Below are 24,813 nucleotides of genomic sequence, written 5' to 3'. Positions count from 1 at the left end.
TGCAAATCGATAAAACGGAGCGCGCCGAACTCAGGGGTACAGGTAGAAAAAATATTTCATGACTATCGCACAACTCAATGACTGTAATATTTCCCCCAAGTAGATGAAACTACTCTAATGAAACCAGTAAAAAAATCCTCCTCGCTAAGAACAGCGACAAATTCAAATTTTTTCAAGGGGGAACAATATTTTGAAAAAATAAATCCATAAATCTAAGGTATTAAGGTTTGTTCATACCTATTCAGCACGATCCGTATCCTGCAGGTGTCATGCAAGTGCGGATAGTATTCTTTGATACATTATATATGGACGCGCATGAATGCGTAAATGGCATGCGCGAATGGAGTATGAATACGTCCATATAATGTACTGTGGCGACTCGCTATACGACATGGTCGAGTTTGGTCACCTTCCTGCGAGTGGGGACCAACTCGATTGTGCTCGGAGTTAGCTATCTCACTCTGCCTTCAGCTGTCATAAATAAAACACGTGCATTAACATGCCAGTCGCTCATTCGTCCATCCCCCATACCGTATAGAAAACTGTCCAAATTTCATAAAATAAAAAAACATTTGTTGGGCAATATCTGAGCAAGATCCGCGTGAGCGATTTTCGTTGCGGCGGTTATACTGGTAGCGATTCACATTTGGGATGTAATCAGTGATGTACTGCTAAAATTCTATCAACCGGTTCGCACATTTGCAAACGCTCCCCGCCCCCCCATTTTTATATATATTTTTTTCAAATTAAAAAGGAAAATTTTGAAATAAAAAAAAAAATAGTTTTTATTTTTATCATACATTACAAAATTATTTATTTACATTACATAAATTCATATTCAAATCGGACAAAGAATTGTGATCGTGTGAAAATTCCATCTCCTAATTACGTTAATTAAAAAAAAAAAATCCGTATTTTAAGAACCAGCTTTCTGAACCAAAATTATTTTAGCAACCAGCTCGACAGAGCTGGTGCGAACCGATAGCAGCACATCACTGGATGTAACCCGTTTACCCTGTGAAATAAGTCTGAAATGATCCTCATGCTATTGTTTAAGCTAATCCCAAAGTCACCATAGGTTGAAACGCTCCTAGAAAAGTGTCCTGCGATGCACCGTTCATTAACAAAACAAATCGAAAGCTGAAAGGTCGAGCAAATCCATTTTGAAAATTGATGCCGTTGAATTCTGGAAAGAATAATTTGGGAGCTAAATTTAAAATTGGAATGTACGAGAGGAAGTGGGGTGTAGGCGGACGGGCGGATGTGTGGGCGGGTAGGCGAGTAGGTGTGTCGTGTCGCGTCGTGTCGCGTGATGGCGTGCGAGCGCAAGTGCGTTTGTGTGAGCGTGCGCTTGGCGGCGCTTGCGTGAGTGTATGCGTGTGCGTGTGATTGTGTGCGCATGCGCATGGTGCAGTTGTCGTTCTGCGGCGGGCGAGTGCGGCCTGGCGGCCCCGCGCCACCTGCCCCCCTCACGCCCCGCAGCCCCGCCCCGCCCCGCCTGCGCCTCGTGACGTCACGGCGCGCACGTCACCGGCCGCTGCTCTCGTCTCGCATCTCGTACTCGTACCTCGCAATCCGCAACCCGCAACCCGCAATCCGCGATCCGCGATCCGCGATCCGCGATCCGCAACTCGGTGACGTTTGCCCGCGGATTGGCGCACTCTCGTCCATGCCGATGCGCTTCCCAGGTAAATCCGCCAGCTGTCAAACGTCTCATTGTTGACATTCGACGATTACGCCCCCCCCCCCGCAAATGTCAGATGTGGCTATCGATAACCTTTGCGCGCTCGACCGCCAAAATGACTAATTATGCTAAAATAGAATATCTCGAGCCTGCGGTTGCATTGTGACCGAATTAGCATTTCGTGCACGCAAGTCATTTGTGCGAGGATCGTCCTGACAGACGCGGCGCGTTCGAAGCGACCGCCGTAAACAAATCTAGTGTGTAACATTCTCTTTGGATGGAGACAGCTATTTTATTTACATATTAATTGAATGACAGGCTTCACCTAGATTTTTTTTTATAGTAATAGTTTGGATGTATAATATAAACACTATTGACGAAATCAAGTAAGTACAATAAAAATAAATAATATTTCAAACAAAAAAAAAAACAATTGAATGTTTTTACTTTAGATTATTATTGCCATGTATAAAAAAAAAAAAAAATTTACATTTAAACAGTGTATGACAACTTTCTGAAACAAATGAGCAATTACAATATATTCATTTGAAAGATTGGTTTAAATTAGTATTGGAAATAAATTTCAATTTTACGACCTATTTAATTTTCGATGCATGGAGGGGAATGTAAATGATGATTTTTTTTTCAATTTTAAATGATCATTTTGAGGTCAACTTTCACATTGTGTACTAATGAGATACGATTGAGTGCTTTAATCAATATAATGACGTTTAATTTCAAAGGAATGTATTGTAAATAATCAGCTAAAAGGTAGTCTATTTTAACTCGCTGATTATACTAATTCGTTTCAAATGTTATTGTATGTGTTATTTCAATTATCGATTTCCGAAACCAATACCAAAATAACACTAATTCAGTATATTGCCATTACATTATTGACATCTGCAATGTAACAACTCGAATACGTATCGATATTAAATTCTGTTCAAGTACAAATAGACTTTCCCTTATTTTTCTGTATTTCATCAAGTTTTCTCATAGCTGGAACTACATATGATAAATGGATATTCTTCTATCAATGAGATAAATGTATGATAAACGTCTCGAGATATCAAATGTCATATTTGAGTGGTTAATATATGTATGTCATTACTGTTTCATATCTGTAAGATTCATATAGATTTTGAATTCTCTGTAATTCTATAATTCACATTTCAATCAAAAATTCCATAATTTTGTAGTATTGAAAATTCGGTACCGAGACAAACAAGAAAAACAACTCTGGGAATTCTAAGACTTTTTTGTGTCTTTATGACTTAAAATAATTAGACGGAGACTTTGAGACTTTGATTTCAAATTTGTATAGTGAATTGCACACTTAAAAAAAATGATCCATATCCATATTATTTACTAGCAGATATATAGTAATGAATTGTAATAAAAAATATTTGCCGACAAGCATATATAAAATGCAAAACCAGTGGAATAGCAATAAGAAATAAGTCTTCCGAATTTTACCGACCAATAAAAAGTTTTGTGAAGGAAACAGTAGATTATTGATCGATTTTTTAAAAATTTGGGCCTCGACTCCGGGGACCTGAGGAAATCTAAAACTTAAGAATCTCTAATTGGTATATGTAATTTTTCCTGATTAAAAATATTTTCCATTCAATATATTACACTCAATAATTTGGTTTAAAGGAAATTTGACTTAATTTATTTTAATTGACATAAAACGTAAGTACATTGGTTTTATAGCGTGTCATGAACATACATAATTATAATTGAACTGACCTTAAAGGTTGAATCATAATATTGATTATTTCAATGAAGTGGAATTTTTCATCTAACCACATTTTTTTTCAAATCGTGATGTAGTTTTACGTTTAAATTTAAGTATATATATATATATATATATATATATATATATATATATATATATATATATATATATATATATATATATATATATATACTTAAATTTAAACGTAAAACTACATCACGATTTGAAAATATATATATATATATATATATATATATATATATATATATATATATATATATATATATATATATATATATATATATATATATATATATATATATATATATATATATATATATATATATATATATATATATATATATATATATATATATATATATATATATATATATATATATATATATATATATATATATATATATATATATATATATATATATATATATATATATATATTATAGTAATCCTGCTACACCATTTTATGAATGAATTAAAAAAACATATGCTTAATTTAAATAATTAAAATTTGAGGTTTTGCAGAGAATATCACTATAAAATCTATGACACAATATGCACTAATGTAAACAAACACATAACTATTCTAAGAATTATTGTTATTGTATATGTAATATAATATGTCACGCAAATAACTCAACATTATAAACAAATGTTTCAGATTTACAATGAGAATTTTCTGCGTACTGGCAAGTTAAAATTATTTTGAACCGCAGTGCAAAGGAAAGGAAGTGGTTTTCATTTGACAAGAGTGTGTGTGGCCACGCCACTGTTATGAGCAGCCACAATCTCCAAAATTCTGCCATAACGCAAGTATGTCGCCGTGATAATTTTTGTATGGCAAATTTTTAGTCATCTTATATTTTATCAGACGAAATGTTAAACTTTTGCTCCGAACATGGAATATATAGCATATAAATTTTTGTTTCTTATCCCGACAGCACATGTCCATACTAGGAGGAGGTGCTGGGTGTTGGTTCACACCATCTACACCTCACCAAATACCACCGACAGCTCCTCTGCGACAAAAACGGCAGCCAACACCAAATAATCAGGTACTTATTAAACAATCGGGCACGGTCTATTATTTTTTTGGATGTTAATTGTTTGTGAGGATATGGGTGGAATGCTTTATACGAAAAAAAATGTTACTTTGCTTTATATGTATGTCTAACAAAACAAACAACTCACATGCACACATTCTGGTATGACTGTTTTACTATTATGTATTAGAGCCTCGGTGCAAAACACCACTCGCTATGAAATAAAATAATAATTTTCATATCTCTGTTGTCATTTTATGTGTACATAAATTAATCAACGCGTTCGATTCATTTAACACAAAGATGGGTTAGAACATTTCGATTCATCACAATACAGCTTTTCATGTTTTTAATTACAGAACTCTAACACAAGTAATTGTAGTAATATTCCATTACATTCCGCTAGTCCAATGTCAACATCAGATCAAGGTGTAATGGTTTTGAATTCTCTTTATCAGCAATCTCAAGTTGGCAATACTAGTTCAATGGCAACATCATTGCAATCGATGCCGGGTAAGTTTCACGCTTAATGGTTTCCATATTTATATCTTAAAGGTTGTGCTTGTCCCACGACTGGTTGATGGTTTTGCATTATTTTGAATGTGAAAGTAATGGAAATTGGTATTCTAGCTGGTTTTGTTATGTTTTTTTTAAAGGATTATCGCAGCATCACTCTGCGGTGTTAACTCATCATCAGCAAATTCCAAATATTACCGGAGGAAACGCAATTTCATTAATGCAACAGACTGGTCTTCCCGATATAATCAGCATACAACAAGGATTACCTCAGCCGTTACGGAGCGCAAAGCCCGAATTAAGATTATGCAATATGCCGTAAGGTTATTTTTATATTGAATTCGTTTCGTATTTAACGGCTAATCTAATTAATTAAATGATAATTTCAGTTGGCACCATGGAAAAATTACCCGCGACCGAGCAGAACAATTACTCCAGCCGCGTACGGACGGTTTGTTTCTCGTACGGGAAAGTACGAATTTTCCCGGCGATCAGACTTTATGTGTTTGTTTTCAAAATAGAGTAGAACATTATAGGATTAAATGCGCTCCAAATTCAACTCTCACAATAGACGACGAAGAATTCTTCGACACTTTACCTCAATTGATCGATGTAAGTTTATGCACATATTAATTAGATCTTCCGCGAAACTGGTTATTGTTTGCGTTTTACTCGACAATTATGCTTTTTGTTTACAGCATTACTTACAAGATGCAGACGGACTTTGTACACAGCTTGTAAAATCACTACCAAAACAACCGCCGCTTCCACCTGCAAATTTAATGAATTCAACGTCGATACAATCCCAGATCAATATTGCGCAACAGACAACAAACGTTGCGCAAATGCTCCAACAAAAAAATCTGCAATCTCAGACAGCTCAACAATGCCAAATTCAGTTACAAGCGTTACAACAAAGCCAGGTACATCAGCAGCCTGCGCATCCACCTCAATTAAGCCAACCGCAAGGGCAATCCAATCAACCGAATCAAATTATGCCAAATGATCACAATAGCGCTTCATCCTTTTTAGCTCCACAAGCTTTTGTCGACAACGGTATGTATATTTTATTAAGTCTGATTCAATGTGATTACGGACGCAAAGTTATGTTTTTAATCTGATCATTCAAGGGTGGGTAATATCTGAACGAGACTTGGAAATTAGAGAAAACATTGGTAAAGGCGAATTTGGTGATGTGATGCTTGGCATATTAAACGGACAAAGAGTCGCAGTCAAAATGCTAAAAGATTCAGAGGCGGCTAATAAGTTTTTAGCTGAAGCTAGTCTTATGACGTATGTTTCTATCGTGTTTTAATATGACATGTGTGAATATATTTATTAAATAAAAAAAATTTCAGGTCTCTCAAGCATGACAATTTAGTGAGGTTACTAGGCTTGGTGTTTAACAAACAGCATATTTGTCTCGTCACCGAGTATATGAGCAAAGGAAGTCTTGTAGATTACTTGCGCAGCAGAGGAAGACTGCATGTTACCAAACGTGATCAAATTATGTTTGCATTGTGAGGATTTATTTATTTAAATTTAACTATACGTATTTTATGGACTTTTTGTATTGTAATTTTTACTTTATTATATAGTGATACGTGTTCAGGGATGGAATATTTGGAAACTAGAAGAGTGGTACACAGAGATCTGGCCGCTCGTAATGTTTTAGTGTCTGATACACGTAGAGCTAAAGTTGCCGATTTTGGTTTGGCACGAGAAGAGGGCGGTCCTGACGCAGCTGCAAAACTCCCCATCAAATGGACTGCTCCTGAAGCGTTGAAACACAATGTAATATTCGAAATGACCTTTATGTGGCATCATCTTTTATTATTACTTAAATTTATATTACTTTTTATTTTGTAGAAATTCTCCAACAAATCTGATATGTGGAGTTTTGGAATTTTGCTGTGGGAGATATATTCTTTTGGCCGTGTACCATACCCTAGAATTGTGAGCGGAATCTTTTTTTATATACATGTACATGTAATTGTTTTATTATTACGTGTGGGAATTTATGTGTTAAAATTACTCTTTTAGCCACTCGCAGATGTCGTCAAACACGTGGAAAAGGGATATAAGATGGAAGCTCCCGAAGGTTGCCCTCCAGAACTGTATGATTTAATGCGTCAAGCGTGGGACTTGAATCCGGATACTCGGCCAACGTTCAGCCAGGCCAAGTCGAAACTAGCACAACTTAAAGCATCCACTCCCGCCCAGTGAATATATTAAATAGAGAACGCATAATAGTCATGTAAATATTATTTCGTAAAAGTATTATATATATTGATGCTATAAATATTTTATAAATTATGAATTAGAGAAAACATTGTTCAGTGTTATTGTTGAATTTTATATTATTTTGATTGATTTTTAATCTAAGCAACATATTACTGCCGGGGGTGGATTGGGCAGAGTAGATGTTGGAAAGTTTCGATATATTATATATGGTTCAATGTAATGTGTGATCATTATTCGAATAATATTATTATAAAAATGATGATAAAAATAATTTCTTGCATTTATGCATGTAGCGGATAAATTTTCGATTCTTATCAAAATTAAAGATTTATAATATTTTATAGGGCAAATTTATACGTCCAATCTGCCCCTGATCACTATTACAACTGCGTAATAATTAAATTAAGATGAAAGGTTGTATATTAGATTGTAAATATTTATCAAAACTAATTTATATATAATTTATTTACATATAATTTTAAAAGTACATAATTATTTTAAAGTATGTTATAAAACTTAAGAAAAAATTCTTTTTATTATATATATATACATTAACTGTTTGGTATAGGCAAAATAAGGTTTCACTAGCAAGAACGTGCACTGAAGTGTATTCGCTATTTGTATGTTGCAATCAATAATGGAAAGTGTATAACAAAAATTCAACCAATTCACGTATGTATGTAATTTGAATTTACATATTCAAAATTAAAATGTAAAATTAAAATTTTAATTACAAACTTATTTTAACCTATTTAATTTGTGTTTTAAGTTTTATCCTTATATATGTACATAAATGTCCAACGTGCATTTTCGGTTTTTGGCTACCATTACTAGAACTGCATCCCGAAAATAGTCACGTTCAGTCTCATACAAAGTAAAGCATTGCACGCAGCTTTAATATTTACGTAATTGCGTATCTGGATGACATGATATCATTACATAAAATAAAATAAAAAGGAAACATCAACTATACACAGTGTTTCTAATGTGAAAATTAACTATGTATTCGGAATTTGTTCGCTGGACGCTGATTGCGAACGGGTCAGTGGGATGAAACGTAAATGCGACAAGACGTCTTGCAGTTGCAGGCGCCGATTGACCCAATACGCCAGCGTATATTCTAAATTTCAACAAACCCGAGTCTCGAGCGTAGAATCTATAAAGAGACAGAATCTATAATAGATACATTTCAATTTGTATGTAATTAAATGTGTATACTTTATCTTTACCTTATAGGGTATTCGCCGTACGCTTTAGGTCGTTCCATGACAGATACCCACTTATCGTCATAGCTGAAGAGTCCCAAATCTAAATAAGGAGAACTGCTATACGACTGGGCGCTTATCGGAAGTTGAGCTAAGATTCTCTTGGTCGCTTCCGTCTTTCCTCCGTAAATGGCTCTGACGATCGTTTGTTTGAATCTTTGTTGGGTCAATCTTGCATGCAAATTATTAGAAGGCGAACATGTAAATTGAGATTCTGAATACAATCGAGCGTTTCGAAAAGAGTCACAGAAATTTTCAAACAGCTGTAATAAACTTTCTGAAGTGTTCTCGTAAATTTCGAGAATTTTGCTTTCACTCATGTTGTATATGACGAAGAAAGAAGATTGACTATTGGGTTCGGCCACCCGCAATGTCACAACATCTTCTCCGGCGTACTTAATCAATAAGTGATCTTCGTCTAGTAGTTGCATTTTCCACATTCGCAACGATTTAAACATTTCGAAGTGTTTATAAAATTTGCGCAACTCCAAAGGATCGCCCGATGAGTCACTTATATTTTTGGCACGTTTGAAAAGAAATACTAATAGTCTATGTTTTAACGAATTAATTGAGTATTCTAAAAACGGTCTTGCATTTGTTGGTTGTGCAAAAACAGAGTTCAACAAATAATCGTCGTCTTCGTGACAGAATCGTCCAATTTTTCTAACTTCCACTAACATTCCATCGAGAATTTGGAATATGTGTATAGTCTGATGTTGCACTGACAGCACAGCTAGCATGTCTTTATAAAGATATATGCCTTGATTATGCGACAAGTATATCTTATCAACTTTAAAATGCTTCGTATCACAAAGTTTTCCCTTCACGAGGTCGACCAAATGTAGAGAGTAATCTTCGAGAGCAGAACTGTAAATATATTAAAGCTCATAATTACATAAAACTAATTTCAATTCATTAATTGTATATATTTTTTTAAATCTTACCGCATTGTTGGAGTTACGGCTTCATTGTTACTATGGATTTGATAAAAATGTGGTCTGAGATCTTCGGGAATCTGTGCAGCTGAACCCACAATGACGTATCGTCCATCATCAGTGAAAAGACTACACTCTCTATTCAACTGATCGAACCCGTTTGAACGTATTTGACAAACGTTTACCACATGTTTAAGCTAAAATCAAGGAAAATGTTATTTAAATCACACCTATATATAATAGGAAATAATCAGTTGAGATTTTGGAATAAAACAGGTACCTTGAAGAACCGATGGAAAATATTAGTACGAATGTGTTGATGAGGACCGTCTGGTTCGTTTTGGACGAGCTCACATGGGAATCCTTTAAGTAGGTCTCCGGCTGCTCCCGCACCACAGTATCGATAAATCTTCAAAAAAATTTAGTCATACATTTCCACGTGTAATATATACTTTCAATATCACATTGAATAAATATTTAATGTTGTTTATATGCAAATCATTCATATGTGCGATACTTTCAGAGCAAAAATATATATGAATGCAATATTCATTGGTATCATCTAATTTCCAAAACGGTTAAGTAAATCCAATGAGTTAAAATAATACAAATCTCAGCGGGTCCAATTTATCATATTGTTATTATTTAGATGAATATTGAAGATTGAAACCCAAGAACATGCTAATGTTTCATTTCCATTTATGTTTTCCCAAAAATATTCTATTATATAGCAACAAAAGTTTTTAATTAAAAACACGCTATATTAATTAAATACTATATTAATGAAAATATTTAAGGAAGGCTTCCAGAAATTAAAAATGATGAAATACTATACATATTATATTTAGAGAGGAATAACAAGTAAAACTTGTTTTGTGTTGTATTGCATTGTGGAAATACCTCGAGCGAAGTCTGGTCTGCGGAGAAAGCGATGAAGTGGGCTCCGTCCGGACTGAACTTGCGTAAAAAGCACGGCGGTTTCTCGACGTTGACGACGGTGCAGTTGGGGAAGACGGTCTGGTAGAATTGCCTGGCGACCTGCCAGTGCGCCCCCGCCCTCACGGAGCCCCACGTCTCGCGAGCCACCAGCCGCGACACCACGCTCTGCGGCCGCAGCCTCCGGCCCGGCACGCGCTCGTTGCAAACCGCCCCCGAGCCCCCCTCGCCTGCGCCCCCCTCGCCTGCGCCCCCTTCGCCCGCGCCCCCTTTGCCCGACATCATGAACTCGGATCCAACCGCCGGGACATACTAGCGAGCATGAGCGGCGACCACTCGAACACTAGACGCGAACAGCTGATGCTGACGGCGCCCGTCGCCGTACTAAATTCGCGACATCAATGCAATTTTGTAAAATGCACCACGCACTTCAGAATTCAGAATCTGACCCAACTACCCAAGTCATCGATTACTTGAGTATTGTAAAAGAAATGTTAGAGATGTTGAAAATCGTGAACACCCTTCAATTTGGCGTAAATTTAATCGTGCTACAACAGTATAATGTATTATTTTGGGTAAGATTTGAAAATTTCATGTTATTCAGTTAGGCTGAATAACATGAAATTTTTTTTATCAACAGTTTCTTTAAAAAAAAACATAGCAGTTTGGCTTAGTGATAGCGTATATATTTAGCATCACTGAGGTCATAGGTTCGTGTCCTCGCCACTGCTGGTTAGATTTGGGGGTTTTGTGACTCCAAATCGATCGTTTCTCTATCAGAGTTTGCCAATTTTATCTGATCATTGCTGAAACGGTTCCTGAAAATTGGTATTAAATCTAATCCTGTTGTCACAAAAATCTGCCTGTGTATAATTTGTATTAATTATACACAGTAATCTGAAATCCATAGATGTCACTATGATTATTATTTCTGATTAATTGTTATATTCTATATATTCCGATTGTATATGTATGTATTACTGTATTTCTGATTTCTGATTGTTTATGTATTTCATTAACGTACACCCGTCGCATTGGAGCAAATCTGTAATGGCGAGTGTGTATTGATTTGTGACAATAAAAATAAAATATTTTCATTTTCGACAAGATTCTTTACCTTTTTTCAAATATGCTCAGATTTTTCTCTTTATTTCGACTTTTATTTATTTTTTGGTTTGGACAAAAAACTGGGTTGCAAAAAGGTTACAACATCAAAATAACTAAACTTAACTCTAATGAGTTATAGTTGGTCCGCTGTAGGAAGAAACTTAGAAAAAACATGTTGTCTCAGGCCAGACCGCACTATGCGACCGCGGATACTATCCGTAAACTCCAGAGAATCAGCATGCATACACGCCTCTCACTCGTGCTCATACGTGACCGATCTAGAGCGACCGGTTGTCCTGTGACCGGTTCACATTTGACTGGTAATCACCGACCCGAAATGAGGTGTAATGGACAGCATGTGCGTTTTATTGTTTTTCTTCCTACAGTGAATGGACTGTAGGCATATAGTACAACTGAAATGATCTCATCAGGTCACTGCGACACATATCCAGGAAAGTCATTAACGCATGGCACACGCTCGCCTCGTCAAAAGGTCGACACGTGTTTCTATACACGTGTCTTGGAAACAAAGGAAGAACTCACTGAACCCATAAAAACCACGAACTACGTCCAGGCGTATGATCCCATAAAACCACGCTCGCGAGTACCAAGAACAAAAGATGTGCACACGACACACTTCAACCCAAAACGTTTATAAAGCAACGCAGCAACCTCCACCGGCAGAGTGAGCCTCTAGAGTTCAACTAGATCACATCTTCGAAGAAACCTCTTCGTACATACAATAACCATTGTACCAATTGAACGCAAATAAACGATCCTCTTTCAAACTACACAACATGTGTTTCGTTAGACCGGGATACGGTCAACATACTTTCCCTGTCTTACACTGGTGACCGCCGACTACTTAATTGGCGATCTTACACTGGTGACCCCCTCAACGAACGTCGCAACTTCGCCGCAGCCAGCACTACCTGTCTTACACTGGTGACCGCCGACTACTAAATTGGCGATCTTACAGGACTATAGGTATTTATTTTTGGTCATAAAATTAGTAAACGAAAGTGTTTGTTTTTTTGATGAACGCATACGGTGATCACGTGTGACCGATCTAGAGCGACCGGTTGTCCTGTGGCCGGTTCACATTTGACTGGTAATCACCGAACCGAAATGAGGTGTAATGGACAGCATGTGCGTTTTATTGTTTTTCTTCCTACAGTGAATGGACTAAAGGTATTTATTTTTGGTCATAAAATTAGTAAACGAAAGTGTTTGTTTTTTTGATGAACGCATACCAAAAACATGCGTTTTAAATTTTATCTGGATTAATAAATCGGAGACAATATGTACGGTTTGTAACACAACAGTTTCAATTGTAAACAAATAAAAATATGATATAGAACAACACGTAACACCAAAAAGCACACAAGTATTGATGAGAAGATTTTCATGTTTCAAAATTTTCAATTTTCATACCAACTAACAAAAAACTTTCAAACTTAAAGCTTTACAAAAATGAAGTCCGCTAGAAAACATAAATATATCATTTAGTCTCATTAGAAAACTAATAATTTTATTTTCTCTTTTAATTGATCTGAATGTTTATTTACCGTTTAAACATATGCAAATGTTAAAAGTATCAGCTTATTCCCTACCTATACGTTTAATTTTCTTATAGTGGACATTTGTGTTTGGATGAGGTTAAAATAAATTGCAGAGACTGTTGTTGAGGGTACGGGTCCGCGTGTGTATTGGCGGATGGCGGTGCACTCGGTTTGGTGGTAATAAGAGGTGTCAAATACGCCGGGTTCGCGATTTGCATAAAGATGTCACGCAAGGAAGCCTTGTCCGCCTTTATTCAACAAATTCACGGACGACCAGTCGTAGTCAAATTGAACAGCGGCGTCGATTATCGTGGTGTGTTTTCTTCGCTTGTCGCATCGTATCATGTGTTGTAAATTAAGAATATATTTCTTTAGAATTTTGACTATTCGGATATATGTACATATTGTTTCTAATTTGTCTCACATTTTATTCTCTCCAAATATCTAAGTTACTGCTTGTTTTATTATGTATAAAATGGCTCTAAATTTTCCTTTTTTTCTAGGAGTATTAGCATGTTTGGATGGCTATATGAATATTGCTTTGGAACAAACTGAAGAATATGCAAACGGGCAATTAAAAAATAAGTACGGCGATGCTTTCATACGAGGAAATAACGTGTTATATATCAGCACACAAAAGAGAAGAGTGTAAATTGTTAAAAAAGAACATCATTTTGTACTTTTAATTTTTATTTAAAACATTATTTTTTTTATAATAAACACTTACATATTCTAATATAATATTTTTTATTTACTTTATAACAATATTGTATTTTACAAGTTTAGTGTCATTTAATATTGCAAAAGTGTAAAAAAGGATGTATGCTATAACTTTATTAGGTTTAAATTGAAATATTTCAATAAGTCAGGTATCTTACATATCAATAAATCACAGTAAACCCATTTATTTAGTTGGTAATTGATAAATAACAACTATTATTAATGTTTTAATGAATTCCTTCTAAAGGCGAGTAAGTTTTGTATTGATACAATTCAGATCCTCCGTATCCATACAGCAGTTTTCCTCTTCCGTTTTCATCATAATATGGATAGCGATATTTTGGTCTGAAAGCATTCAGATAAGTTGGATAAATGCGATAGTTTTTGGAAAATCAAAAAAATAAAGCTTTATAATAAGTATGAATATGAATGTTGCAAAAGATTTACATATAAGAAATAATTACCTTTCGAAATATTGAAAATTTGGAGCCCTCGGAGTCAAGGTAGCTCCGATGTGTATTGATACACATAAAATTAAAATAGTAACCTAAAAATAATAAAGTATTTATATTAATATATCAACGCATTACATGTTATATTATGTACATATCAGAGTCCAATATCAATAAAAATATTGGTAAAAAATTGTAAATTGTTATTAAGTATAAAAAATCTTATTGTCTTTAGAACATACAATTTCAAGGTAAAGACAATATGGTGACTGTTAGATGTATGACTAATTCAGAAATATCATTATCAAGAAAAAGCTAAAATATTGTTAATATTTGTATCTGCTTTAAATGCAGAAGCTATGAATAAGTTTTTTGGTTACACAACAAATATATTACCAAAAGAACGCGTGTAGAAGCCATTTTACGGGGCAATCGAACGAGCGACTGAGTGTTTCTTAAAATTTTCGATTGTAATCATCAGGTGGTGGGAGATCAGGTGAGGTCAATTCACAATTTTGTAATACCAGGCCGCAGAAAACAGCTACATAATATCTAATGAAAATAACTATTAATTATAATGTAAATAGCCATACACATTGATTATTATTATAGCCGGATGCATATATATATATATATATATATATATATATATATATATATATATATATATATATATATATTTTTTTTTTTTTTTAACAAATTCAAATTAAATTTGTATTAGGATTCACAGTCGCTTAAAGATTTAAATTATTAGACTTGTTACTAGAGACGACTTGTCTGTTCCCTCTATAAAATGGATCTATTTTTTATATTTTCACTTTTAGATTACAAAAATTAATTAATAGCATGCACATGTGCATGTGCTATCCATTATCGTTTTTGTTATATAGGTTAATTTAACATCTAACGTTAATGACGAATATTTAAAGATTGAAAGTCACTGGGGCAAGAAAAGTGAAACCCATTAAGCCATACGTTGTCGTTGGAACGTACATAATACCAGGTGAAACTGATTACGACGAGGACGCAACTTTCTCTTTTACGATTCAAAGTAGATGTTTTAAAGTGCACGTAGTCTTGTGAAGACCACCAAATGAAATACACACACTACTATGCATATCATTCTTGAGGAAAAATAGTCACAAAAATGGATTGTAAATAGTTATGCAAAAAGATTGTGTAAATAAAAAAACGTATTTGGTTTTTGTTAAGTTCAAACATTTTTGCGTCTAGTGACTCATTAAAATAACCCAATCGCACTTTTGTAATATCGTCACTGCATCATTCTTATAATTATAATTTGCCATCATAAAAGAATTTTATATTAATTACAGAAGGAAAATTTTTCAAGCCTTTTTGTCTTAATTTCGTCATTCGTGTAATATTTTTCCTTAAGAGGGCTGTACACCCGAAACCTTAATTTTGTTGCCGTTCCTTTCTTCGATATATATATTGAGTGAATGTGACAATATATATAAATATATATATATATATATATATATATATATATATATATATATATATATATATATATATATATATATATATATATATATATATATATATATATATATATATTTATATATATATATATATATATATATGTGTATATATATATATATATATATATATATATATATATATATATATATATATATATATATATATATATATATATATATATATATATATATATATATATATATATATATAGAGTGAATGCGACAGTTGCGCTTCGACCAGATAATACGTATTTTAAATTGACAAAATCGAGTTTTCGTATTCTCCTATTTTCTCCTCCAAAACTGGACTAATTTAAAAAAAAAATCATAATCGGTATGAGAAAGATATTTTCTGTGCAACTATGCGTGTATTTTTTTTAAAATCGACCGTTAAATAAGCACGCTGGACTCTTTTCGTGGGTGTAAAAAAGAGGCGATTTTATAGATGTTTGGCGGCTCCTAGCTCCTATAAAAAATAACTAATCAAAAAAATAAAACGATAAATGCATCCCAATGGTGGATATCCATAGCGTATTAAAAAATAATTTATCTAGTGCCATAATTGAGGAAGGGAGAAGTCTAATACGTTTGTATGGACAAGGCGCTGGTGTCCAGCCCTCTTAATAGTTTGTATTTTTTATTTATAAATAAATGTAGTATTGAATATAACTTGGAATACACAAACTAATTAATATTCATTTATACATATGCAATATATTAATCTAATATACAATTTCGAAAGAGACTTTGTAAGGTTTGGTTGGGAGCTTCAAAAACAAATCTAAGTTTCTATGACGATGGTTGAGTATTATTTTTTTTTCGATTCAAATAAATTTAACAAAAAAAAACAAATTAATGTTTACTATTAGATTAACCATGTTTAAGCGGTTTATATTAAAAATACTGAGCGAAGCCAGGTAAAACAACTAGTATATAATAATTATGTTTTACTTACAAGTGTTATGAAAAAATAAAAAAAAACAAAACGCTTTATTCTACATTTCTTCTTCTAAATCTGTTTAATTTGTTGTAAATGCAATATGAAAAATATAAATGTTACAAATTACGTATAAATGTATATTTTATTGAAAATTCAAATGTATATTATTATGTAAATTAGTTTATTGTATGTTAAATTGAAACACATATTTAAATCTATTGTTATCTTATGTACTGATAATGTTTTTCAACGATCAATGTTACAGTGAAATAAAACATTCTTTACACATGTGTACTATTTGTCTTTGTAATGGAATCAAAATATCATGTTCTTTTTCATGCGACACGTCCATTATTGCAATTCAATAACTAAATATTGCAATTTCAATATTGAATGCAGCTTTTATGAAGAGTCACAGACAATAGAGGGAAAGTGAATTTCTCGAAGTCACGAATACTACTTAGTAATATTGAAGTTGAAGATAATATGTTATAGATCTGAACTTCTTCATGTTACATGTGTTGACATTCAAATGAGTTGTTTCTCAATACATTGTTTGTTCTTATTTAGCTTTAGTATTTTATATGTAGAAAAAAGTGACATCTCATTTACATATTTCTCAAGAAGAAACTTAAAATCATTGATATTGTGAATTTTCATAATTATATAAATTATTTTATGATATTAATAGATGTTTCGATGTCTTCTTTTTTCAATGGCTGAGTTATTTTGTCAATGCAATACAGAACTGTGTGATATATTGTCAGCTGCTTCATTTCATTCTAAATAAATTTCATAATTTTCAAATACTAATTTATGTGTATTTATTGTTCCATAACTATTAACACAGAGTGAAAAACAACCATTTTCTTCATCAGATAGTCTTAAACAGAGTTTGTGGTTTATTTTCAAATTAGATTTGTCTACATTTTCTTCTATATTTGAAATATGCGCTTGCTTTGAAATAGTATTATTTGGTTTTGTGTACATTATAACGGTCTGATGGTCTTTTGTCACACTTTTGATCATTTGTAAAATTTTTAGAACATATGTAGTTACTTTTAAAATGCCAGATCCAAACATTCTATCTGACCAATAAAAAGCTACAATAGAATCTATAATAACTAAAGATACATTAACATTCATTGCCAATACATTTTCTAATGCGTGTATTGCAACGTACATTTGCTGAGAATCATAAATTGATACAATGTGTAAATTTCTTATGAAACGCTTTATAAATACATCACATAAGTATTTTGGGTCTACGGCTTTAATCTTTCTCTTCATACAATGAATTAAAGTTTCTAAATTAAATTGTCCGTCTGTATGCAATATCACAACCTCTGCATTTTTTCCTCCGAGCTCTATGGGTAGAATTGCATTGCTGATGAAATCGGAAATTAATGCATTATGTGGTGTATCTTTATCATATGAAATTTCTATTACTTCTGAAGGTTTAGGAGCTTGAGGCAGCAATTTTTGATGTAATGGTATGAGCGAAGGAGGTTTCACCAATCTAGTGAACGCTTGGGCACCAGATTCAACAGGACAAGATAAATTCAATATAAAATTGTGGTTCACCTAAAATATTTTGATAAGTATATATTAATTTTGAATAAAAATGGCTCTAGTATCAGAATGTATTCAATCACCTCAGATTGACGGATATCCATCGTATCAGCGCGCTATTATTGTACCAACTGTATCAAAACGAAAAAATAGCTAATCACCAACAAGCATTAAAATGTTGCTAAAATTAATATAAACAAAACTAAAAATGATGTGAAGCATCATTTAAATTTTTATCAAAATTAAGCCATCAGTATGGCCCGGTGGTTGCGTTTTTGTTTAGCACCGAGAGGTTACCGTGCTAATCTTTAATACTGCCGGTCAGAGTTGGATATGTGTGACTCCAAAGTCGATCGTTTCTTATCAGAGTTTGCCAATTTATTTGATTTCATTTTTGAAACAGTTCCTCCATCAAATTGGCAAAAATCATCCTACCCGCTTTCACAAATATCTGAATTTGATTTATTTATATATAAATTTATGTACAAGTCTAAATCCATACATGTCTCTATGGATTAATTGATTGCTAATTTTGAGTTCTCCAGCAAATTAAATGAGAAAAATAAAATACATTGTGGCGGCTCTACGACATGGTCGAGTTTCGGTTACCATCCTGCGAGTTGGGACCAACTCGGTCGTGTTCGGAGCGCTATCACTACTCCGTTTCTGGCTCTCACAATAAACGCACGTGCATCAACATGCCAGTCGTCTCATTCGTTCATCCCCCATAACATAAAAAAATAGTATAATAAAAATGCTGTAATGTTTGTAATTAATTGTCTAGAAAAGCGCATTGGGGTCTAACTGTTAGGCCTTCCTGGTATATATCTATGTAAAATAAAATAAAATAAGATATCCGAATTTAGTGCGCGGTAGTGAACACCATGCGTGTGAGTCTAAATGTGAGTGTGTGCGTTTCGAGTTTGCGCCTCGCGGCGTCCCCCGTGTTTTATTCCGCGACAAAGGGACCACGGCACGACGACGAAGGAATCACGTCGCTGAGCTATCGCATACCGCTTTGCGAAGATCCAGTGGCGTAGCTACTATTGCACAGAATGATGCAAAGCATCACGGCCCATGCTCGATATGAAAAAATTTCACCTTACGCCACAGCTATACACATATGTATAAGATAAGTAGGCGTGTCAATAACAAATCAGGCATGTAGCCGCTTGAGTACGAAAATATTGCAGAAACGAGATTTTACTTCAAAGTTTTGACGAAACCACTTTGGTGTTGAAGCGTATATATGAGAATGTAAGTAATTGTAAGTAATTTTCGAAATTCGTACGAAGAAATAAAATCAGGAGCGAACAACTGGCCAGGAAGTGGGGAGAAATTTTTGCATCAGGGCCCAAAATTTCTAGCTACGCCATTGACGCTAAGGGGTTAGTAAAAAGTAGTAGTTAAGCCAGCAGTTTGGCTTAATGGTAGCGTATATAATTAGCACCACTGAGACCGAAGATTCGAGTCATCGTCAAACTGCTGGTTAGGGTTTTGTGACTCCAAATCGATCGTTTCTCTATCAGAGTTTGCCAATTTTATCTGATCATTGCTGAAACGGTTCCTGAAAAATTGGTATTAGATCATTTCCTGTTGTCACAAAAATCTCTCTGTGTATAATTTGTAAAAATTATGCACAGTAATCTGAAATCTATAGATATCTCTATAATTTTGTATTTATTATATGAATAAAAATTGTACACAAAATCTAAAAATAATCCATAGATGTCTCTATGATTATTATTTCTGATTAATTGTTATATACTATGTATTCTGATGTATATGTATATTGTATTTCTGACCGTTAAACGTACACTCGTCGCATTGGAGCAATCTGTAATGACGAGTGTATATTGATTGTAACAATAAAATAAAAAAAGTCACTACACTCATTGGCTACGTTTACACTACGGGAGTTTATATAATAATGAAAACAGGTCGTAAATCTGATCACAATGATTATATTTCCACGTTGACTGTACATAGAGCAAACAGGGGGAAAGAAAGGGGGGGGGGGGAGTCAACAAAGAAACCACGTGCGTGCTTTTTGTGGTTAGCCACGCGTAGCTGAGTTGTCTGCCTTCTGGACGAAGACAGACCAGGCTTCCTCTGGTGCACACCGGACGGATACTGGAGCTGGTCTCCAAGTATCATCACAACCCTCACCAGCCTCTAGCTGGTGATTTCGGTGGCGAGGTGGGCCCCGTAAACACCTGAGTGTTTACGCGCCAAACCGTAGTCGAGACCTGTCAGTTTGTGGGCCAACCGCTGTTTGAGGGTGGCCAGCACAAAAATATATCGGCCAAATCGTGGGTCGTAAGGCCACGAAAGCCGATCATCAGACATAGTCTGAACACATACTAACGAGAACTTGAGTGCCAAATATTGTGTGTTCGTGATTTTCATGGCAAAAATTGTCTTTGTGACCACCACAATGTGACGAATAGTTCAATTACCGCCATTGAGTCTCGGCGCGATGTTCACGGACGAGTGAAGAGCCCGCTTAACAGCGTAAAAATAATTAAAATAAGTAACGAGGAAAAATATTTAATGTGAACAAAATGACGTCCAAACTATTGAACTAGCTACCTACTAACTTACGTATCTAAAATTCTTACAGCGGTTTTAATTACAAATTTGGATGATTTGAAAATGGTCAATATATTTGATGTTTATAGCATAGATGTCAAATTCTTTGGCGTCAATCGATTGTTACCGGCGCATTAGTTTGTTTCCATTTTTATGAATTAAAATCAGCATTGTTTCCATAATACAGAAGAGATTTCCACGCATCAATCAACTTAATAATGTGAATAAATTTGATTTGGTGTGTTTGTTACAAATAATGTATGTATATATCCATGTAGTGATTAGATAGATGTTTATAGCTTCTGATTCGGTTACAAATAACATTCGCACATGTTGTATTATAACTAAACATATTTACAATTGTAATTATTTCAATAATTTATCCGATAATCTGCCACTAATGTCTAATTTATTTGTTTGTAGCCAAGTATATATTTACAGTTTTTGGGGCAGAAGGAATGAAAAGCATGATTACTTTTTACATGTGATACCATTTTATTTGTAATTTTTTGTCACAAATGCTACACCAAATATCTAACATGAATCCTCAAGATGCAATAAGTCAGTGCAATATTCCACCAATTGATTTTGAGCCTCATTTATTGATTTCTCCGGTAGGTTCTCTTATTATCATTTTTTTTTAATTATACATTTTATTTTCATGCTCTTTATGAATTTATAGGTCCGGAAACAGTATTTTGAATATTTATTCAATTTGCTGAAACAGAATTACACAGAGTGGTGTGGTGAATTTCCACCTCATGTTGTTTTAGGAGCTACCAAAGAATTAGAACTGCAAGCCGCAACACAGGCAATGGTTGTACCATTGTATCGTCAATCTATATGTTTAATGGTAAGTATTAATTATAGTTCATTAATAGAATAATAGTTTTTTTAAGTTTAATTTACAATATAAATCGATAGCAAAACAGTTAATTATTGGTAGGTAGTATTAAAAATAAATTTATTTCAGATAAACTCCATAAAACAATACACCAAAAATAAAGACCTGTATCCAAAATTTGGTGAATATTGTGTTAAAACACAATTTTGTGACAAATCTTCACAAACTGATGATGAGCTGCCTATGGATAGAACTGATCAAACACAAACTAGTTCAAATTCACAGATATCAATGCAGAATGGGATTTCTCCTAAGGAAAATATGGTTCAAAAAGACTATAACGAAGCCAATGATGAAATCGCGGATCAAGTATTAAAAGATATGGAAGAACTTTTCAAAACTGACGAAACGGAATTGGATAAATGTGATATTTTCGGTGATAATACAAACGAAATTCATATTAAGTTGATAATGGAGGAAATTAAGATGTTCGATAATAAGAAAACAGATCGTTTGATTCTTGATTCTGAAAATTGTAATATTGTTAATAATGACTTACAAAATACCAAAAACATTCAAATGTATGAAAAGTGTGAAGAAAATGTTTTAATAGGATCTACGTTTATCGAAACTAAAACAATAAATATGCAATCAAAGGAAGAATTGTCAAACCAAAATGGGTTTGTATATTCACGCTGGCCGTGTGAATTATATTATCAAAAGAAAATTCTCCGTGAAAAGTTAGATGATCTGTGTGAACAAAGCTTTAGAATGCATTCAAGAGTATGAAACACAACTTTTCTCAACTACATACATATATATTATATTAAAGATGAGCAATAGATTGTTTTCTTATTGTTTAGGTAAGAAGTCGGTTCATTGAAATTTTCGGAGTTGAATCAGAAGACGAACAAGGCTTGCAATCTCCTGACACTTCAATAAGCTTTGTTCGAAGTTGTCGACAAAGGATAGCCCCATGGATCGCCCGACACATAAAACACTACTACTCACGTGGAAATATACCATCCCACTTATTTCGGCCACACAATAAATACCTCGCCTATAAATTACTACAAATAAATCAGTTTCCGAGTGAGTTCCATAATTATGTATAATATTTATTTGTATTGTGATTTATTTTAAATTATTTACTTATATTTTGTAGGTGATTATGAAGTTTATTTATTCATCAAGGAATATTTCAAACATCACTCTCGAATTAAATGCCAAGCAGACTTTTAATCAGTGAATCGATTCGCCTTTTGCAACATGTACATGTTTGCAATGGTGATATTTATGTTGATTATTATATGTACCATATAAGTATTGATATCTTTAACTAATATGTGGATAATTATGAAATAATCTGTTAAAAAAATAATCATTAAAAATTTGCTATCAATTTTTTTGTATTTTTAATATGATACATACGTATGTCATCTTTATTTTTTATATCAATATCAATCTACCGTCATTTAAAATTGAAACCGACACTCGACTTGAAAAAAAATCAAGAAAAGCAATATCAATATTCAGTTATGATATGAGAAAATTTGTTGCAAAATATAATATATGTACCTACTATATTTATTTTAACGTACCACTTTTTGTCATATCATGTGCGAACAAAATGCCTACTAAAATTTCGGTCTAGTTCTAAAGGAAACGATATAGTTATTGGCCATGGTTAGTTTATTAACCATGTGAATGTTTAAGTTTAAAAAAATAAGAACCTACAACATATATGAATAACTTTTGTGTGCTCTCGAAAGGATCCTGTTAATTGTCAATACTGGGTTGACACTATGAGTGCACTCAGACACTTTACCTTCAGCAAATATGTAATATTTACAAAAATATTAGAAAATTAAACAAATGCACCTGCTGAAGGATATTTTTCTTTGATGAACAATATGTGGTCCAGTGATAAAATGCAATACACCTAAAATTTAAAGTTTAGGCTTTTTATCGATTCATTATGTTCGGCCAGCGTTAGGACACACACAGAATAGCGTCTTGATGTCAGAGAAATGTAATATTAATAGAAGTGGCTTTAGGTGTTATATTGTTGTCAAGTGACATTCTGTCCACGGAGAGATCAGTCGTATTTGACGCTTGGTGCTCGATAAAAACTTCTCTGTTTGTTTATATTACTCGCAAGATGGGCAAGCATCGGTAAAAATTGCACAATACATTCAAAAACACAATAAACAACATGGGATACATTTTTATAAGTAAATTGATCCGATCCGTATTCCGTGCGATGTAGCATATTTATAGAGACGTGCCGCGTAAAATTGACAACAATTATTTATTCGTAAGGGCCTATGTACCTTCTCTAATTCTTGTTTTATTTTATATTTATTTCATTTCATTATTTCACTAAGAGGCCACAGCGCCCAAATCTTTTGTAAAATACAAAAAAGATAAGTACAAGCCGTAAATTTGATCAATGCCTGTAGTGTTTTCCATAATTACCCTTTTGGGGAAGTTACACACATATATTTAACTAGCTGAACCCCGGCATGCGTTGCAATGCCATAATAACGCATGCAATTCCCGTTCCCGTTCTCGTTCCCATTTGTCGGAAAAACGCAGGTAGCGAACTCATTTGAAATTATTGCGTTGCAATGACACTCATTCCCGTTTTTACCGTTTCCGTTCCCCTTTTTTTTCACATTAATCTTCCCGGACATACACATAACAAATCCTGAAAGTTTCATCGTAATCGGTTCAGTGGTTTAGCAGCCTATTCGAGACACACACACACAGACATTCATTTTTATATGGTTCGGTGATTACTAGTCAAATGTGAACCGGTCGCTCTAGATCGGTCACACGTGATCACCCGTCACACTAAAACTGGTCACACCCTAAAATCGGTCAACCGGTTTTCTCTTGACCGATTTTAGGGTGTGACCAGTTTTAGGATGTGACCAGTTTTCTCGTGACCAGTTTTCTCGTGACCAGTTTTAGTGTGACGGGTGATCACGTGTGACCGATCTAGAGCGACCGGTTGTCCTGTGACCGGTTCACATTTGACTAGTAATCACCGAACATATATATGTATATAGATATGAAAATCACAAATTCATGAAAATGAATTAAGTTTTATCTTGTGTGATTTTTGTATTCGC

At 33.8% G+C, this 24,813-nt stretch overlaps 5 protein-coding genes across 9 annotated transcripts; 3 read left to right on the top strand and 2 right to left on the bottom strand.

The window, feature by feature from the left end:
• Positions 1-1,283: 1,283 nt before the first annotated feature.
• On the top strand, positions 1,284-8,003 carry LOC143919720 (tyrosine-protein kinase CSK-like). Its single transcript, XM_077442185.1, has 13 exons — positions 1,284-1,688; positions 4,108-4,259; positions 4,388-4,501; positions 4,849-5,002; positions 5,146-5,323; positions 5,395-5,617; positions 5,704-6,061; positions 6,136-6,298; positions 6,364-6,525; positions 6,604-6,799; positions 6,875-6,961; positions 7,049-7,262; positions 7,818-8,003. Exons 2-12 carry the CDS (start codon positions 4,221-4,223, stop codon positions 7,229-7,231), a joined length of 1,857 nt encoding a protein of 618 aa, XP_077298311.1. The 5' UTR covers positions 1,284-1,688; positions 4,108-4,220; the 3' UTR covers positions 7,232-7,262; positions 7,818-8,003.
• Positions 8,004-8,015: 12 nt separating this feature from the next.
• On the bottom strand, positions 8,016-10,730 carry abo (de-etiolated protein 1 abo). Its single transcript, XM_077442186.1, has 5 exons — positions 10,350-10,730; positions 9,730-9,858; positions 9,459-9,646; positions 8,479-9,381; positions 8,016-8,405 (listed from the first exon to the last, which is right to left on the bottom strand). Exons 1-5 carry the CDS (start codon positions 10,668-10,670, stop codon positions 8,213-8,215), a joined length of 1,734 nt encoding a protein of 577 aa, XP_077298312.1. The 5' UTR covers positions 10,671-10,730; the 3' UTR covers positions 8,016-8,212.
• Positions 10,731-13,172: 2,442 nt separating this feature from the next.
• LOC143919807 (U6 snRNA-associated Sm-like protein LSm6) lies at positions 13,173-13,788 on the top strand. The gene is made up of 2 exons (XM_077442341.1): positions 13,173-13,367; positions 13,558-13,788. Exons 1-2 carry the CDS (start codon positions 13,277-13,279, stop codon positions 13,704-13,706), a joined length of 240 nt encoding a protein of 79 aa, XP_077298467.1. The 5' UTR covers positions 13,173-13,276; the 3' UTR covers positions 13,707-13,788.
• Positions 13,789-13,973: 185 nt separating this feature from the next.
• On the bottom strand, positions 13,974-18,393 carry LOC143919805 (DNA repair protein XRCC2). 2 transcript variants are annotated; one of them, XM_077442340.1, is made up of 4 exons: positions 18,324-18,393; positions 18,013-18,252; positions 14,239-14,321; positions 13,974-14,119 (listed from the first exon to the last, which is right to left on the bottom strand). In XM_077442340.1, exons 1-4 carry the CDS (start codon positions 18,342-18,344, stop codon positions 14,002-14,004), a joined length of 462 nt encoding a protein of 153 aa, XP_077298466.1. In that variant the 5' UTR covers positions 18,345-18,393; the 3' UTR covers positions 13,974-14,001. The 2 variants fall into 2 exon arrangements, with proteins under 2 accessions (XP_077298466.1, XP_077298465.1); XM_077442339.1 differs by lacking the exons at positions 13,974-14,119; positions 14,239-14,321 and having other exon boundaries at positions 16,724-18,252.
• A 2,207-nt stretch (positions 18,394-20,600) lies between these two features.
• On the top strand, positions 20,601-23,092 carry LOC143919624 (uncharacterized). Of its 4 annotated transcripts, none has more exons than XM_077442023.1 (7): positions 20,601-20,773; positions 20,864-21,090; positions 21,256-21,446; positions 21,515-21,685; positions 21,806-22,459; positions 22,540-22,768; positions 22,842-23,081. In XM_077442023.1, exons 3-7 carry the CDS (start codon positions 21,351-21,353, stop codon positions 22,916-22,918), a joined length of 1,227 nt encoding a protein of 408 aa, XP_077298149.1. In that variant the 5' UTR covers positions 20,601-20,773; positions 20,864-21,090; positions 21,256-21,350; the 3' UTR covers positions 22,919-23,081. The 4 variants fall into 4 exon arrangements, with proteins under 4 accessions (XP_077298149.1, XP_077298150.1, XP_077298148.1 ...); XM_077442024.1 differs by having other exon boundaries at positions 20,603-20,773; positions 20,864-21,052; positions 22,842-23,092; XM_077442022.1 differs by having other exon boundaries at positions 20,707-21,090.
• The last annotated feature ends 1,721 nt before the right edge of the window (positions 23,093-24,813 follow it).

Source organism: Arctopsyche grandis, chromosome 12 (assembly GCF_051622035.1).
Source record: "Arctopsyche grandis isolate Sample6627 chromosome 12, ASM5162203v2, whole genome shotgun sequence".
Classification (NCBI taxonomy): domain Eukaryota; kingdom Metazoa; phylum Arthropoda; class Insecta; order Trichoptera; family Hydropsychidae; genus Arctopsyche; species Arctopsyche grandis.
The sequence above is the reverse complement of the archived record's forward strand: the minus strand, read 5'-3'. Positions and strand labels throughout refer to the sequence as shown.

Coding starts and splice junctions, on each gene's coding strand:
- LOC143919720 (XM_077442185.1), top strand. CDS start 4,221: ATGAGCAGCCACAATCTCCAAAATTCTGCCATAACGCAA. Junction 4,260..4,387: donor AAAATTCTGCCATAACGCAA/GTATGTCGCCGT, acceptor TTATCCCGACAG/CACATGTCCATACTAGGAGG. Junction 6,800..6,874: donor CTGAAGCGTTGAAACACAAT/GTAATATTCGAA, acceptor TTTATTTTGTAG/AAATTCTCCAACAAATCTGA.
- abo (XM_077442186.1), bottom strand. CDS start 10,670: ATGATGTCGGGCAAAGGGGGCGCGGGCGAAGGGGGCGCAGGCGAGGGG. Junction 9,647..9,729: donor TTTTCCATCGGTTCTTCAAG/GTACCTGTTTTA, acceptor CCTTGATTTTAG/CTTAAACATGTGGTAAACGT. Junction 8,406..8,478: donor TACGGCGAATACCCTATAAG/GTAAAGATAAAG, acceptor GTCTCTTTATAG/ATTCTACGCTCGAGACTCGG.
- LOC143919807 (XM_077442341.1), top strand. CDS start 13,277: ATGTCACGCAAGGAAGCCTTGTCCGCCTTTATTCAACAAATTCACGGA. Junction 13,368..13,557: donor CAGCGGCGTCGATTATCGTG/GTGTGTTTTCTT, acceptor CTTTTTTTCTAG/GAGTATTAGCATGTTTGGAT.
- LOC143919805 (XM_077442339.1), bottom strand. CDS start 18,344: ATGGATATCCGTCAATCTGAG. Junction 18,253..18,323: donor TGGATATCCGTCAATCTGAG/GTGATTGAATAC, acceptor AAAATATTTTAG/GTGAACCACAATTTTATATT.
- LOC143919624 (XM_077442024.1), top strand. CDS start 21,351: ATGCTACACCAAATATCTAACATGAATCCTCAAGATGCAATAAGTCAG. Junction 21,447..21,514: donor CTCATTTATTGATTTCTCCG/GTAGGTTCTCTT, acceptor ATGAATTTATAG/GTCCGGAAACAGTATTTTGA. Junction 22,769..22,841: donor ACAAATAAATCAGTTTCCGA/GTGAGTTCCATA, acceptor TATATTTTGTAG/GTGATTATGAAGTTTATTTA.